Genomic DNA, 15,669 nt, shown 5'->3' on the forward strand with positions numbered 1-15,669 from the left:
GTTCAATACAATCACCATCCCTGTGTCTTTGGCTGGTATCTGTCCCTATTCTTAAAAATGGGCAAAAGGCCACAAACAGCAGATGGCATTTGGGGAGGATTACCTCATGTTTGCTCCCCCATCAGACAAGTGGAAGATGGTATCTTTACCATCCTTCAAAGCCCCCAACCCTCAACCTCTCTGCCTCTTCAGCTGGACTTTTCCTTAATTCCCGTTCTTCATCTGTGAGATGCCTCTGACTGAGGGCTCTGCAGAGCAGAAATAAGTGACACACTCTGAACCCATTGGCTGTTCTAGCCGGCCCTACTTCAGGCTACCCACTCCCCTCTCTGACCCAGGTACTCTCTGGCCCCCCTCCTCAGGGAGAGATCTTGTAGAATTCTACTCATTACAGTTTTACAACAGCAAAATCCCTTAACCATAAAGTAACATTAACACACAAAATCTAAGAGGAGGATTGATCACTCACACACACTTCTAAGGGGAAATGGACTGCTCTCTCCCTGGTGAGAAAAATATGGGTCTCCACCCCACCACAAAAAAATCCCAGGATGCCCCAGAATGCAGTTTCTTCTCCTCATGACGTGTTGTAAAGCACGTCAGCTGCTCCTTGTTGCTGTGCAGATCACCCAACATCGGGTCACTGAGACAGAAGGCAGCGCTAGCTCACACAGCTGATAGGATTAGGAGATGGTGCTTTGTCAGCCTTGACTGAGTCCGGAGAAGCCCTCAGCATACACACGCAGGTGAGCTGTGAGGGAGAGCAGAGGTGGGGGGGTACTGCAGTAGGTCTCGGTTGTATGGTGGAGATGTTTTCTCTTTGCAGTGCATTTATATATATTGTCTTTTCTCTTAAGTTTGCAGGCTGGGGGGTTCCTATCAATAAAAACCTGTCCTTTTTCACTTCTTTAATTTTAGGAATTGGCCACATGCACCTCATAGGATTTTTGTGAGGTTCAAGTGAGGTTCTAAAAATAGAGCTCTGAAAATATAAAGTTTTGTATAAATGAAAGAGATTATTCATTTGATAACTATAAATTTCACATAAACAAAGAAATAATATATCCTAGATTTGGGGGGCATAATTACCTGCACATCCTTCTTTTCTCCCCAAACTATAACACCCTATCTTTCCAGTTCCTTCCCAGGCCTGGGCATGGATATTATTTATAATCTAGATGGGTTCTAGTCTTCTAAAGCAGCTGATATTTTCTAAAACCTAGCATTACACTCATCTCTAAAGGAGAAACCACAAAATTACAAAATGAGACTACAAAATAAGTAAGTAGAAATGGAAAATGATGCATGAGAATATTTTAAAGCAGATGAAAGATGAATATAATATGCTATAATAGATTATATCTCTTTGGTGGTATAATCCAAACGTTATAAGACATTTCTGTTAATGACATGAGAAATACTTGAATGAAATTAAAGGCAGCATAGATATTATCATTTGTAAAACTTGCCTTTTAGAACAGCAGAAAAACAGGCTTGGGTTCCAAAAGTACAGAGCTAAGAGACGTTAGAACACTAAATCATCAGCCTTTCCCTTGGCAGGGTTGCTATGGTGACAGCGGGGCTACTGCACAGCCTCTCACTGCCTGCACTTCTGCAGTAAAAGCTTTCACTGAACACATGTTGGGTTTTTTAGGCACACACCCCATCATCAAATACAAAGACATATTGGAAGCAGCTTTATCTGAGTCATTTGCAAAACAGAAGTTGCCTATTTTCTTTACCCTGTACTGATGGACTTCTTATGGGCTTATAGAACTCACTCATCCATCACCATTCATTTGACTGTTGTATATTGAATGCCTTCTGTATGACAGGACCTGTACTAGGTACTGCCTGTGATCCCTGGCGAAGACAGACAAATAAATAGGGAATTCTTATACAAGATCTTAACAGCTTTCCTGGGGTGAATTTAAAACGGGTGTCCTGGAAATATGTAAGGACTGACCTTGGAGGGTCAGGGGAGGTTTTGTGGAAGAAGCTGTTTCTAAAATGAAACTTAATGTATCTTTAGGAGTTGAAGGGGGTTAAGGGGAGTCAAATGCAAGAAATGCTTTAGACGGAGGGACCAGCATGTAAACAGTTTCGAGGAAAAATAAAACATGACACCTCCAGAGAACTGAAAGTTCTACAGTTTGAGGGTTATCCATTTGTAGGTGGAGCAGAGGTTGGGAAGGGGGGACAGAGAGGAGGAGTAGGTAAGGAGGGAGGATGGTGGATGAGGAATGGTAACAAATGAGATCAGAGAGGTAAAGAAGGCCAGATCATGAAAGGCCTCTGTGCCACATTCAAGAGTTTGAATATTACTTAGAGGACACCTGAGAAGTGATTAATGAGTTTTAATGAAGAAACATGGCTTGATTTGGCCATTCAGAAAGGCCTTGTGGAAAAATTTAAAAACTGGCAAGAAAGGAATAAGAGGCACGATTGGGAACAAGACAACTTCTGTTAGACCACTACTGCAATCATCTGGGATGTTTGTGGTTTAGACTCTAAATGCAGATAATAGAGTGGAACGGTAGACAGAAGAAATCAGATTCAAGATATTATTACTAGAGTATCATGGAGATGACTTGGTGGTTTCTGTGGGGGCTTTATGAGGGAGAAGAAAAAGTCAAGAATGACTCCGAGGTTCTGATTTGGACAGCTCAGTGGGGAGTGTTTCTACTATGAGGCCCCCAGACTCAATTCTCAATTCTCAGTAGTGAATTCAGAGGCACATTTTGGCCTTAACAGTGCATTTCTATATCATACTACATGTCCTTGGGCACATAATTTTGGAAATAATAGACTGTAGGAATCATCACTTTTCTGAAGTCCTTATCCAAGACAATGTGGGTATAGAAAGTATGAATTAATCACCCCCTCTTTCCAAATAAAGAACCCTAAGACTACCAGGCTCACTGCTTAAGAAATCTAAGTAGATTGAAAAGTCATGAAGATGTATGTGATAAAATTTCTTTAGGAATATAGGAAAAAGGCAAATTGATTTCTCTAATGCTCTGATTTCAGGCTCTCTTTGGACTCACACCGCGCATTCCTAGATTTGAGATTTGAGGACTCGGAAAAATGCTGTCTGCAGGGCAGACAGATGGGGATGGTGGTGGTTCAAATATAATTTTCAAGGATTATAGTCCTCCCATGTACAACACTGTGCGTAAGGATCAGACTGTGTCCTGTCCACATTACTAAGAATATCCTCCAATTCTGAGTAAAGGACATCTGTTATTATATATGTTGACTTGCGTAAGATTAACTGTAGTAATTTTAATAAGTAAGGCCCATGACCCAGCTGATGATGTCTATTTTAAGTCTTCAGTTGGACAGATTTTAAGCTTTTTGAACAAATTTGTATGTCTCACAAATGCTTTTTCTGTCATGTGAGAGGCCTCAGCAAATACTGAATGGGTGACCTGAACGTGACTTAAGTGCCCTTTGGAAAGTTCTGTTCAGTCAACTGTTTTGGGTACAACTGTTTTATTTTCCTCATCTAATCCTCACAGCTACCTTCGAGGTAGATACTATTGTTATCCCTCAATTAAACGAGGGTAAACTTGAGGTTCAGAGAGGTCAAGAACTTTAAGGTAAAGGCATCGGCTGGAAGAGAGTAGTAGTGCGCTGGGTTTCTGAGTTCAGGTGTAGTGCCCTTCCCATAGCAGTGTGCCCCGGGGCGCATCCCCGGCCACCGCTTCAAGGCAGAGATGGAGAAAAAAGGCTGCCCTCGCCTTTAAACAGCCTGGCTCTCCAAGCCCTTGGGAACCGGCCCCGTCGTTTTTTCCCTGCACTTTCTGATGTAAATCCCCCAAGGAGAATCTCGGCCTTTGAGATCCTTGCAAGAGCTGCTGTGTCAGTCCTGCAGCATTGGCTTGGCTGGGGTCCGGTGCAGGGGCACCCGCCCCATCTCTCTCGGGCGAGGTAATTGTGGGGAGCCGTATGTTTGACTAAAAACCCGAGAGGGCAGGGAGGGGCCGCGAGGGAAAAAACTTTCTCCATTTTGGCTCTTCGTGATATCGCAGTTTTTCTCCGTTTTTCTCTCAGACGTGCACCCCTTCAAACCGGACCCTAAGGTGCCAAAGCGAGGGGGTCGGGCACCTCCAGGCTGGAGATGTTCGGAGCCCCGGCCTGCCCGCTTCGGGTCGGGCTCAGCAGAGCGGGAGGGGTGCGCGGTACTAGGGGCAAGTGCCGGCGGCAAGGTCGGGCGGGCGGACCCGACGAGCCGCCCGGGGTCCGGCAGGTGACCGGGATGGCGGGGAGGAGGCGGCGGCGCCCGGGAAGCGGCCGCGGGCAGAAGCGGCGGCACCACGTGTCCGGCCGGGGCGGGGCGGCCGGGCGCGCCCTCGGAGCCGAGCGAGCGGCGGCCGCGGCGGCGGCGCGTCGGCCCCGCAGCACCCCGCGCCGGCTCAGCGCAGTGTCCTCGCTCCCGTGCCCGCAGGTGCCTCCTCCTGGACGGCGGCGGCGGCGGCGCGGGGACCCGGCGGGCAGCGGAGCGATGGGACCCCTTCGAGAGACCAAGGTAAGTAAGGCACGTCGTGGGGGCGCGGGGGGCAGTGTCCGCGCGCTCCGCGGGGCCCCCGAGCGGGTCAGGTGAGAGCTGGAGGGGTGGCGTACAGAGTCGCAGGGGACGGGGACGAGGAGGTGGTGGGGACGATGGGAAGGCAGAGGACATTTGTTCAGGTGACGATGAGACCCAGGAGGTGGAGAGATGGTACCGGAGGAAAAGATTTGAGGGGGTGACACGAGGATTAAAAGATTGACTTTGGAGGGTTAATCCATCGCCTGAAAATGGGGATTTGGGATCTAGCTCTCAAATGATGCCCGGTTAGTGATGTGAATAAAAAGGATTTGGTGTACTGGTGACTGAGAAATAAGATCCCCAGCATGTCAGCGACCCAGCATTGGTTCAGGGTCTGCAGTGTGCCCGAGAGTGGCTGACGTGTGATACCTGCTGGGTGACTGATGTGCAGAGCAAATCCAGAGGCTGGGTGCGGCTTTCGCCCTGGATGGGGTAGATGCCTCAGCGACCTCAGGAGTTCCCGCGGCTGAGGCTTTCCCTTCAATTCCTGCACTGTGCAGACCTCCCAGAGATGTTTACTTTGGCAGCGACCCTTCCTGGTAAGCCGGTGGAAATGGGCAGGAGGTCATGTTTCCAAATAGTGTTTGTTACTAATCCAAAGGCCTTTTTCGATTGCAGAGGTTGGAGGAAGCAGTCAGTTTTTTGCAAAGAGCTCCTCCTAGGAATCCATTTTAATAAGGCAGGGCGGTGGTGACCCCGAAAAACACTGGACTTAAAGCTTGTTCTGCTTTTAGATGATATGCCTTGTTGGCTAAGCATCTTTAGCTCTTTTAGCCTCAGTTTCCTCATCTGTAAATAGGGATTTAAATTAGTGTCCTCTCTATGGCCTGGGTTGTAAAGATCAAATGAGGTAATGGTTGGGAAAGTACTTGAAAAATTGGAACACCCTGCCAAAATATTACTTTTTTATGCATTTTTAAAACCAAGGCATGGTTCTGTATTTAATGCTGTGTTTTTAAGAAGAGAGAGAGAAAACTCTCTTCTCATGGGTGTTCTGCAAGGAAAACAAAAGCTAACCAGGATGTAAAAGGTGGAGCCATCTTACTGGGTATTGGATTTTTGTTTGCTTTTCTGTTGGCAACAAGCCTTGTGTACCAGGATATTAATGAATAATTAAGATCCTGGCCGGAAGAGGAGGGATTTGAAAGATAAGCCTGAATGATCCATCAAGAAAGAATTGTTCCAGGTATAGGGGGCTACTTTGTGAGGAGACAGGAAAGAACAAGTCAGGGAAAGCAAAATGGAAGTGTAGAGGAAATCAAGTAATAAGCTGGAGTGTGCTGTGAGTAATAAAGAGCCTTTGAGAGAAGCAAAAGCTTGAATGTGATAGAAGAAGCCAGAGAGGGAAGGTGAGTTAGGAATCGCATGGGAGGAGGGAATGGCTTTCCTGCTAATGAGTGGAGGTGTGTGCGTGTGCATGCACACACGTGTGTGTGTGCACACACATCCACGCCCAAGTGTGTGGTCTTCAGAAGATTTGAAGGATTAGCTCAGTGGCAGAGTTTTGGTGTTCACTGAAGCAACTGAGATAAGGAGTACTTTGTAAAGATACAGTATTCAGAAATGTGATTTCTTAGAAACTGAACCCAGAAGGAACAAACAGGAGTTAAGAGGGGAAACAAGTTTCCTATTGTTTTCTTTTTAATGTCCGATTTTAAGAAGGAGCAGAGAGTGCAGCATCATGAGAAGGAGATTTCCAGAAGCCGAATTCCCCGTTTGATTCTTCGGCCCCATCTGCCCCAGCAACAGCACAAAGTGTCCCCAGCCTCTGAGTCTCCCTTCTCTGAGGAAGAGAGCAGAGAGTTCAACCCCAGCAGCTCTGGGCGCTCAGCGAGGACCATTAGCAGCAACAGCTTCTGCTCAGGTATAGTACCCATGGGAGCCACACACGATCACCAAGTTTGTGCTCTGCTGGTGCACTGTGAATGGACCAGAGCATGCCCCTTAGAGCCTAGATCTGCACTTCTGTTATTAGGATGAATTGTCTGAGGTTGCACCTTTTTGGCTGTTTTGACCTTCACATATAGCAGTTTCATATGGTTCAGTCCTGATGGAAATTCATACCTATTTTTACATATTATTCTGGTTTATAATTTACCATGTGAAATCTAAGTTCTTTTCCTATGACCGTTTAAAAAACTATTCCTTTGTTCGCTCTGGGAAATGTATTTGCTTGCATTTTATACCAATAGCCTTTATAAACCTGTGTACTTCCAATTATGGAATCCCCAAAGATAAAACAACTTCTAATGAATGAGGTCAGGATCAAGGAGGTTTATATCCCAGGGCTGGGCCTGACCGTGTAGTTTTAGAGGAAAAGAGCACAGGCTTTGTCATGTGCCAGACCTGAGCTGGAAGCCCTGATCTTTTCACCATTTACAAGTTGAATGACCTTGGGCAGGTTGCTTAACCTCCTTGAGCCTCAGTTCTTATATCCATAAAATGGGATGATAACACCTACCTTGTAGAGTTGCTGTAAGATTGAATGAGACCTAAAGGTAATCCTAATGCAGTACCTGGTTAATAGAAGCACTTAATAAATGATGGTTCTTAATAAGATGAACTATGGATGTCAGTTTTGGCACATGATTAAGGAAGTTTCCTTAAAGTTGTGAGCTCATTTGGCAAAGGCATAAATCTCTTCATAGCTTCTGAAGATGCCACCATTATCACTTGACAGAGCCTGTTATAACCCATTAAAGCATGTGACTTGGAAAGACTTGTATTCTTTGAGAAGTATTTGGAAATTGGGTAAACTTTAAAAGAGTGACTGTCTTGTTAGTAATGAAGAATGTTTCATAGTGGCTAATTTTTAGGGCTTACTCAGGGAAAATGTAATTTTCTATTAACACGTGTATGAGAAGGAACATAGGAATCAACATGCTATGATTAATGCCCCAATTTAGCAGGATTCAATATTATTTTTAGTATCAGTAACTATGTTTTTCAGTGTGCTTTTAAGTGCAGCTTTGGATTTCTTATATACTTTGACAAAATAATCCCCATCCCATGCATAAATTGTACATTAGAAATACTGTACTGACAATTTTTTATTTTTCTTTGTAAAGCCTCAGATGCTCTGCTTGATTCTAAAAAAAAAATTCTATCAAAATATTATATTTTAAAGCTTATTTCTTACCATTTGGACTTTATGAATCTAATTTAAAGTGGAGACCCACTGATGGTTTTGCTCAGTACTTTTGCAAGAAGAGAACACAAAGATCCCTAGGACCTGGAAACGTGTTTACAGAAGGCAGTGCTGTTTGCTTTCACTCCATTTTGGAGCTCAGGAATCACTGTTTGAGTGTGAATGAACCCAGGGGATATCATTCCAAACTGGCACGCTTTGTTTACGTAACTCCATTCCATATTTATTCCCGATATTTTCTCCACATAATCGTTTTCTCTGTGACTGACTTCAAGGTGAGTAGTGTTAGCAAAGAAAAAAAAAAAAGGAAGATGATCAAAATAAAAGAGAAACTCCAAATATATTTTAGAAAATATATTAGGCAAATCAATAAAATTATAAATTTTGGTCATGAATCACTCTCTCCAAGACCCATTCCTGGGTGGTTTCTCCTTCCCAGGAGACCTGTCTCCCACTAAGGCCCTAATGCTGTACATGAAAATCGAAAGTAGATATTGATCCTTCTGCCATTAACTAGCTGAGAATTGAGTGGCAGAAGCTTCTAATTATGGGTGTCTATAAACCTGTCTTTCCATCGTTAGCCTTGCATGCAGTCTCCGAATAGGATTCCCCCTGTTCCTGGGCCTCATCTTTCTGTGTTGGTGCTCCCCAAGGTTTGGGTTGGTGCCTTTCCTTCAGTGCCTTCCTTTCCTATGGAGCCCCGATAGACCCCAAGACAGCTTTGCGTGCTGCGCTAAAATTGACAGGAGCCCCCTTTGGGGGAGTGTTAATGATGCTTTAGGACGTCAGTCTGGGGATGGAAAATAAATGGGTTTGGTACTATGGGGAGCATTAAAGCTGCAGGCAGTGAGGTAGAGAATGTAAAACACGTCCAACCAGCAGGGGGAAATAGCTGGTTTTAATCCAGCCACTTTAACACTGAGGCCAGAATATGTGTTGGCTGCTTAATCATGGCAGTTAAGTCAGAGACCAAGGTACAGGCAAACATTAAAAATGCCATCTTCTGTTAGGATTAAATTAAAATAATTTAGAGAGATCTGTTGCTGCCATAGCTTCATTGCCTTACGGTGATCATTCTGCATTAGCTTGTGTTCTTTATAAATCATCACACTGACTAATGTGAAAAAGGACAGGCAGAGCTAGGGGGATTCTTACCATCAGGTATGAAATTGTGGAGGAAAATGGTCCTCAAACACAAAGCGATTTAATTTGAAAATTACATTTTCAGAACTGCAAGCTAGAGACTCTTTTCCCCAAATTCATATCAAAGGCATTGCTTGTGAAGAGCTTCATATGTTCTAAGATGCTCAGTTTTTAAAAGAAGGATGTGGTGAGTTTACATGAAGTTAAATTTACTTGATATAAAGAATTACCCTTTATTTTGAGAGTCTGACTTTTTATCCTTTATATATTGTATTATATTATTTTATTATTTTATAATTTTATATTATAACAGAATGTCATGATAGTGGATGGTGGTTAAACTTGAGCAGAATAAATGACAACTCTTTGTTGATGTGTTCCCCACGTCCACCATATGTTTTTCTTTTAATTTTACTGATCTGTGAAATTACAAGACTGGGAACCATGTCTTTGCAAAGTGGCCTGTCCATTTTTGCCTACTGTATTCCTTCCCCCACTCCCTGCCTTTCCCCTATCTTCCCACGGGAGCTTTGACAAGGAACATTTAATGACTTGATATTCTATATGCTAATTTGTGTGTTGTATCTCTCTCATTTCAGAAAGAAGGAGTTGTGTGTGACCTTTTGCAATTCATTTGGGGTATAATCCCAAAGAGTGCTTCCTTTAATAGCTTCTTAGTAACAGAATTTCTTTGAAGATATGAATGTGTTTTGTGCACTCCAACATCATTCTTCTGATAAAACACTCTATTCTTTACAGTTTGTATTTGGTCTTCGTCATTGTGACCTTAACTGGGCACAGTAAAGTTTATATGGTATTGGAAGCCAGGCCCTATTTGTGTGCATGGCAAACAAAACATTATATATTCCTAGTAAATATTAGCTAAAGTTTTTTTTTTAAAGAATACATACAGAAGTATAGTTAATAGTAGGTTAATAGAAACAAAACACCTGCTTTCATGTCCACTCTCGCACTTTTAAAGTTTTTTTAACCAATGGTTTGATATAACATCACCCCAACTTCCTCCCCCCCACCCTCTTTCCCCTTGTTTCTTGTTTTAACATGCCCACAAGAAGTGACAAAACTCATGTGAGTTGTGTTCTGGGTGTGGCCCATTGAATCTAGGCCTCTGTCCATTTTTCTCCCCTTTCTTTGTTGGTAGTGAATTTTGTTTATCATAATACCGTGACTCCAGACATTCTTAGAAAAGCCCATGACCTGGCTGAGTCAGTCAGTCACCTCCATCGGTCACCTGCCTTGGTTAGCAGCCTGCTGTGCATTTCCTCCTTGCTTAGTTGAGGTAATAATTACCCCTTACGGCTGGGAGGCAGATGGATTGCTGGGTTTTACTCTAGTTCTCCTTAGGGTGCCTTGTAAATATGACAGGTGGAACAAATTATGTGTAGAGAACACGGGTTGTTTTATGGGAGACCAGTGATTTCTCAGAGTTATTTCCATGTTGCTAATGTGCACACACAGGTATATAGGCAGGTTTGTGACTTAACCCACTAAAACATGTACCAGGTGGGGCGCCTGGGTGACTCAGTTGGTTAAGCATCTGACTTCAGCTCTGGTCATGATCTTGCAGTTTGTGAGTTTGAGCCCTGCATCAGGCTCTGTGCGGGCAGCTCAGAGCCTAGAGCCTGGAGCCTGCTTGACATTCTGTGTCTGCCTCTCTCTCTGCTCCTTCCCTGCTCATGCTCTGTCTCTCTCTCTCTCAAAAATAAATAAACATTAAAAAAATTTAAAAACCTGTATCAGGTCAAGACACTAAATGGTCAAAATCCAGGATTCTTTGCAGTGGAATCCTGAAGAAGGTGTTTGTGGAAAGTATTCTGGTTTTTACAGTGACTGGGAAGAAATCCTTCTTTGAGTGCCAGTGACCTAGAGGTAATCATCGTTGCTATTTGTGGGAAGAACAATTAAGGCAAATTACAACCTGACTAGTGCCCTGCTGTGACATGACAATACCTCCAAAAATTTGCCAGGCCTTGCCAAACAAATATTTCTGCTTTGCTTCTGTCCAGTTGAGGAAGCTTGGCATCTGGATAGAGTAAATCTTTGAACATAATCATCAGAACTGAGATGAACATTTTAAAGTGAAGTGAGCTGCAATACTGAATTACACTCTAATTGAATGACTGCCAACCTGCTGTGAAGAAAAAAACAAAGACCCTAAGACTTTAGTATCATTTTAATGAGTACAGGACCCAGGCACAGTTGCATAATAGATATTTCAAGTGCTTAACTGCCTCAGCCACGGAAATAAGCATCTAATGATATGGGTCACAATATAGGCAATATTTCTTTGAGGATGTGGTGACTGCAATTAGGAGGGCAAGAGCAAAAATTTTTGCCATTTAATAAAATACCTACTGCGCAGTGGGGATGGTGAATAGTAACCATGATGGAATTGGATCAGGCCTGAGAGCGGATTATGGTACCATGAGAATCTTATGTTCTAAAATACTAAGGTTGTTCTAAAATGATCTGAATTGTTTCGCAATTCAGAGAATGGCATTTGTCTACTTTCTAATCCTCAGGAAAACTTTGAAATGCAGATGCCTTGGCCCCACCCTAACCTGTTATCTATTATCCCAGAATGGGAGGGACCCAGGAATCTGTATTTTATAGGCTTTGTAGATGACTTATACCTACTGAAGTCTGAGCCTCAATCCTTTGTGGTCTGTGTGTTTAGGAATTTTGTATGAGGGATGTGAAGGGTATGCCCCAGTAGCATTGCAAGATGAAGAAAGATCAAAGAAGATAGAAGTGGTGGCCAACCAAGCTGTTTAAACTCATGGCATGGGCAAGGAAAATGCCTCCACATTCCCTGGAAATGATAGCTTCTCACTCTGTATTTATAATTCCTGTGTCATTAGTCTTAGCATTAATATTCTTTATATCTACATTATTGTTGTAACTTGTGTTCAAATGGTAGACAAGTAAAGGAGGAGAAAGTATTTTCCTCCTTTATTTTCCTATGTAATCCTCTCACTGGATTTACTATCTTTAGCATACTTTTAACTCTTTTGCATTTACTTTCTTTGGTATTAGGATGATTTAGGGTACTCTGAAAGCAGGTACACTGGATATACTCTTTCTGAATAACCAGTGGATTCACTGAATGAGGAAAAAGAGAAACTGTAGCCTGGGAGTAGCAGAACATTAACCTTTTTGCAAGCTTCCACAAAAATGTGGTGTCCACTAAGCATTTATTAAATGCCTGCTGAGGATCAGGAATTGTGCTAAAGTCATGATGATGAATAAAACAGAGAGACGGAAAAATCAATTCTATTACTGCCTTCACCCTGGCATCAAAAAATAAATGGGATACCACGTCTGTAGATGTGATTCCCACGCAACTACTTTTACTTACTTGTTTCCCTGTCCCTTTTACTTACGCCCACTCCACACACACTTCTTCCTTGTAATTTGAGTTTGTTGGTCCGTTTATTATCTGCATTGGCCTCTCACATTTCATAAGCCCAAGGATTCAAAGAAGTAGCATTTATTAGTGTGGTGTAGTGGATAAACATGAGCCTTGGCATCCTAGACCTGAGTTGAAAGCATGAAATAAGATTAGAAAGTGGGCCAGGCCAGATCAGGAAAGGTTTTGTATACTATGCTAACTTGATCCATGAGATCAAAGATCCATACAGAAACTAGGCTAGTAATGTAAAGGGTGAGGCCACCTGGATAGATCACAATAGAGGGGAGTCTAGAACTGGACAGCATGTGCCCCTTCTCACAATATTCAAATTTAAAAATTCAGGTGTTTTTTTTTTTAATATAGTTTATTTACTTATTCTTGAGGGGGGAGGGGCAGAGGGACAGGGAGAGAGAATCCCAAGCTTGAACCCACGAACCGAGAGATTGTGACCTGAGCCAAAATCAAGAGTCAGAGGCTTAACCGACTGAGAGACCCAGGCACCCCTAAAAATTCAGGTTTTTAACTAACTGCCAGCTAAGTAGCATGTATAAATGGCTGGGTGTGGCTCCTGGGCTGCCATATGGCAATTCCTAAAGATCTTGCAGAGCCATGAAAGGGTTTTCAGCAAGGAAGAGTTATGACTGTATTTACAATTTAGAAAAATCTTTCAGATTATATGTTGGACGGTAGATGGAAGGAGGTAGGAATGACGGCGAGGAGCCTGCCTGGTTTGAAGGCCATTGTGACTGTCTAGTTGAAGACCAATAAAATGGTATGTAAGAGGATTTAGGGGCTAGAACATACACATATGAGTCCACCAATTACAAGGGGAAGGGGCAGGAAAGAGTTCTGTCTGAATTTCCTCTGGTTGAACACAAATGGAGCAGCAGGACTGGGGGAAAAGGACAGTGAGTCAGGTTAACAAGCTCAGATTAAGCTTGGTTGCATTTGAGGTAAAGCTAAAGGTCTGGAGCTCCAGAGAGAAGGCAGAGATGTGGGTAGCTGAAGTCAAGGGAGCTGATAATATTACCCAAGGGCAGTGCATGGAGGAAGATAAGAGGCCCAAGGCTAGACTTCTGAGATCAAGCATGAGTATACAGAAAAAGGAAACCAAGGCACCCAAAAAAAGAGTTCAGAGAGGAAGGAGGAGAGTCAGGAGTGACAGTGAAGAAGAGTGTGGCCAACAGGTTCCGCTGTCACACAAGATGAAGGAAGGTATTCTCTAAAAAATGTTCAAGGATAAAACCACTAGGGTATCAGTGATCTTAGGCAGAAACAATCCCAGGAAATTGTGGGGATGGAATCCAAAATGCATCAAGCTGAGATGTGAATGGGAGGTGACAAATACAGTGTAGACAGCTTTTTAAAACAAGCTTAACTGGGATGGGAAAGAAGTAGAATAAAAACAAGTGTTATTTTGGGCTCCTGGGTGGCTCAATCAGTTAGAATGGAGTCTTGGTTTCAGCTCAGGTCATGATCTCACAGTTCATGAGTTCAAGCCCCACGTTGGGCTCCACGCTGACATTACGGAGTCTGCTTGGGATTCTTGCTCTCCTTCTCTGTCCCTCTTTCTGCCCCTCCCCAGCTCACTTTCTCTTTCTCTCTCTTAAAATAAATAAACTTAAGAAAAGTGTTATTTATAGTGAAGATAGAGTGTTTATCAAATGACAGGTATTTTGATAAGATTGTTAGGCTGAGGGGAAATAAACAAGAAAGAAATTAAATAAACACACACAGAGATTGAGAGAATGAGTGGAAGAGGTTTAGCTTTGTAACAAACCTGGGGGTGGACCCAAAAAGACATGTATAGGAAGAAAAGAAAGGCTGGAGATGAATATAGGTAAGTATAGGGTAGGTAGTTGAAGGATACATTTCACAGCTGGGTTGGGTGCCACTATATGCGTCCTCTGTCAAACCACATGACCCACCTGGTTTTTAGATTTCATAGTTAGTTACCTGACTCCCCAGTAGACTAAGCTCCGTGAAGGCAGGAACAATATAGTTCCCTGCACTATACCTGACATATAGCAGTTGCTTAATTAGTATTTATTGAAATTTGATAGAAGGCATAATTATGAGTAAGACAAGTGAAGTATTTTCATTCATTTAATAAAATTTACTGAGAGCAGGTACTATCTTAGTAGTTGGGGGAATAGCAACTAGAACGGTACCTAATACTCAATGGGTTTATTAAATGAAGGAAACATTCCTGTCCTTGAGAGTTTGGCATCTCGGTTTAGCATCTCCAAATGTCAAAAAGAGTAATTAATCTCTGTAATAGAACCGTGACTCCAGTGCTCTGGGTAGCTAGAAGAGAGATCTCTTGCTAAGAAAATCAGAAAACGCTCCACTCACAAATCGGCACTTGCAAGGCATGAGAAAAAAGCAGCCCAGGTTGGAGTCAAGAAGGAATTTAGCACAAAGCTACATACTCACATTTCCCAGTACTACAACTGGACACTAGCCACGACCCCACCCTTCCCCCCACCCAGGTGCTTTTGAGAAAGCTCTGGTCTCCTCCCACTGACCCAGGGGAGACGGGGTGCACTTCAGCTATACAAGACTGCTGAGTATGCCTGTACTGGAAGGTGGCTTTGCTGGCTCCCGGGCACAGTAACTGCTCCACATGTCCCCTGCTGCTCTGCTTGGCTGTCTCCTGCTTTGGAGATACTGTGCAGCCCCTCTTCTGCCAGAGGGGAGAGAGACACCAGTGACAGCTGCTCCTCAGCTGCTGGACAGTCATAGTGCCCCAGGCTCCACTGCCTGGGGTCACACTGCTCTGGTTCCAGAAGGAGGCCAGTCCTTTTCAGGCTGACTCCTCTCTTTTTTTTTTTTTTTTTTTTTTTAATTTTGAGTGTAGTTGACACACAATGTTACATTAGTTTCAGGTGTACAACATAGTGTTTCAAGAACCCTCTGTGTATGCTGTGCTCACAACACTATTCCAGTACCATTGACTGTATTCCCTGTGTCGTACCTTTTATTCTTGTGATTTATTTTCTAACTGGAAGCCTATATCTCCCACTCCCCTTCACCCAATTTTCCCTTCTTCCCCTTTCCCTCCCCTCTGGCAACCACCGATTTGTTCTTTGTATTTGTAGGTCTGAATGACCGCTCTTTCTTTTTAGGGAACCCAAACCAAGGTTCCCAGTGCCTCCCAGTGTGTCATGTGGGCTCATCCAGCACTCACCCCCCTCCCTGCAGAAACTCATCCTTCAGCTTTCCGCTGCTGTCTGAATTTTCCTGGGGCTCCTCCTTTTTCCTGGCTGGCTCTGTCTTTATTCTGTCTCCTTTTGTGTGGGTGACCATACAGTTAGCATTCCTCACAAACTCTAACCCAACCCTCAGAATTCA

General features: G+C 43.4%; 1 protein-coding gene across 2 annotated transcripts in view; it reads left to right on the forward strand.

Moving 5' to 3' along the window:
* The window catches only part of SYBU (syntabulin), a 111,400-nt gene that overhangs the window by 34,274 nt on the left and 61,457 nt on the right, over positions 1–15,669 (forward strand). The window contains exons 1-3 of one of the 2 annotated variants that reach the window (XM_015070423.3): positions 510–746; positions 4,451–4,531; positions 6,251–6,455. In XM_015070423.3, coding sequence (XP_014925909.2) covers positions 4,508–4,531; positions 6,251–6,455 — 229 coding nt within the window. In that variant the 5' untranslated portion in view covers positions 510–746; positions 4,451–4,507. Of the gene's footprint in view, positions 1–509; positions 747–4,450; positions 4,532–6,250; positions 6,456–15,669 lie in introns of those variants that run through there. The other variant, XM_027064018.2, reaches the window with a different exon arrangement.

Source organism: Acinonyx jubatus, chromosome F2 (assembly GCF_027475565.1).
Source record: "Acinonyx jubatus isolate Ajub_Pintada_27869175 chromosome F2, VMU_Ajub_asm_v1.0, whole genome shotgun sequence".
Lineage (NCBI taxonomy): Eukaryota > Metazoa > Chordata > Mammalia > Carnivora > Felidae > Acinonyx > Acinonyx jubatus.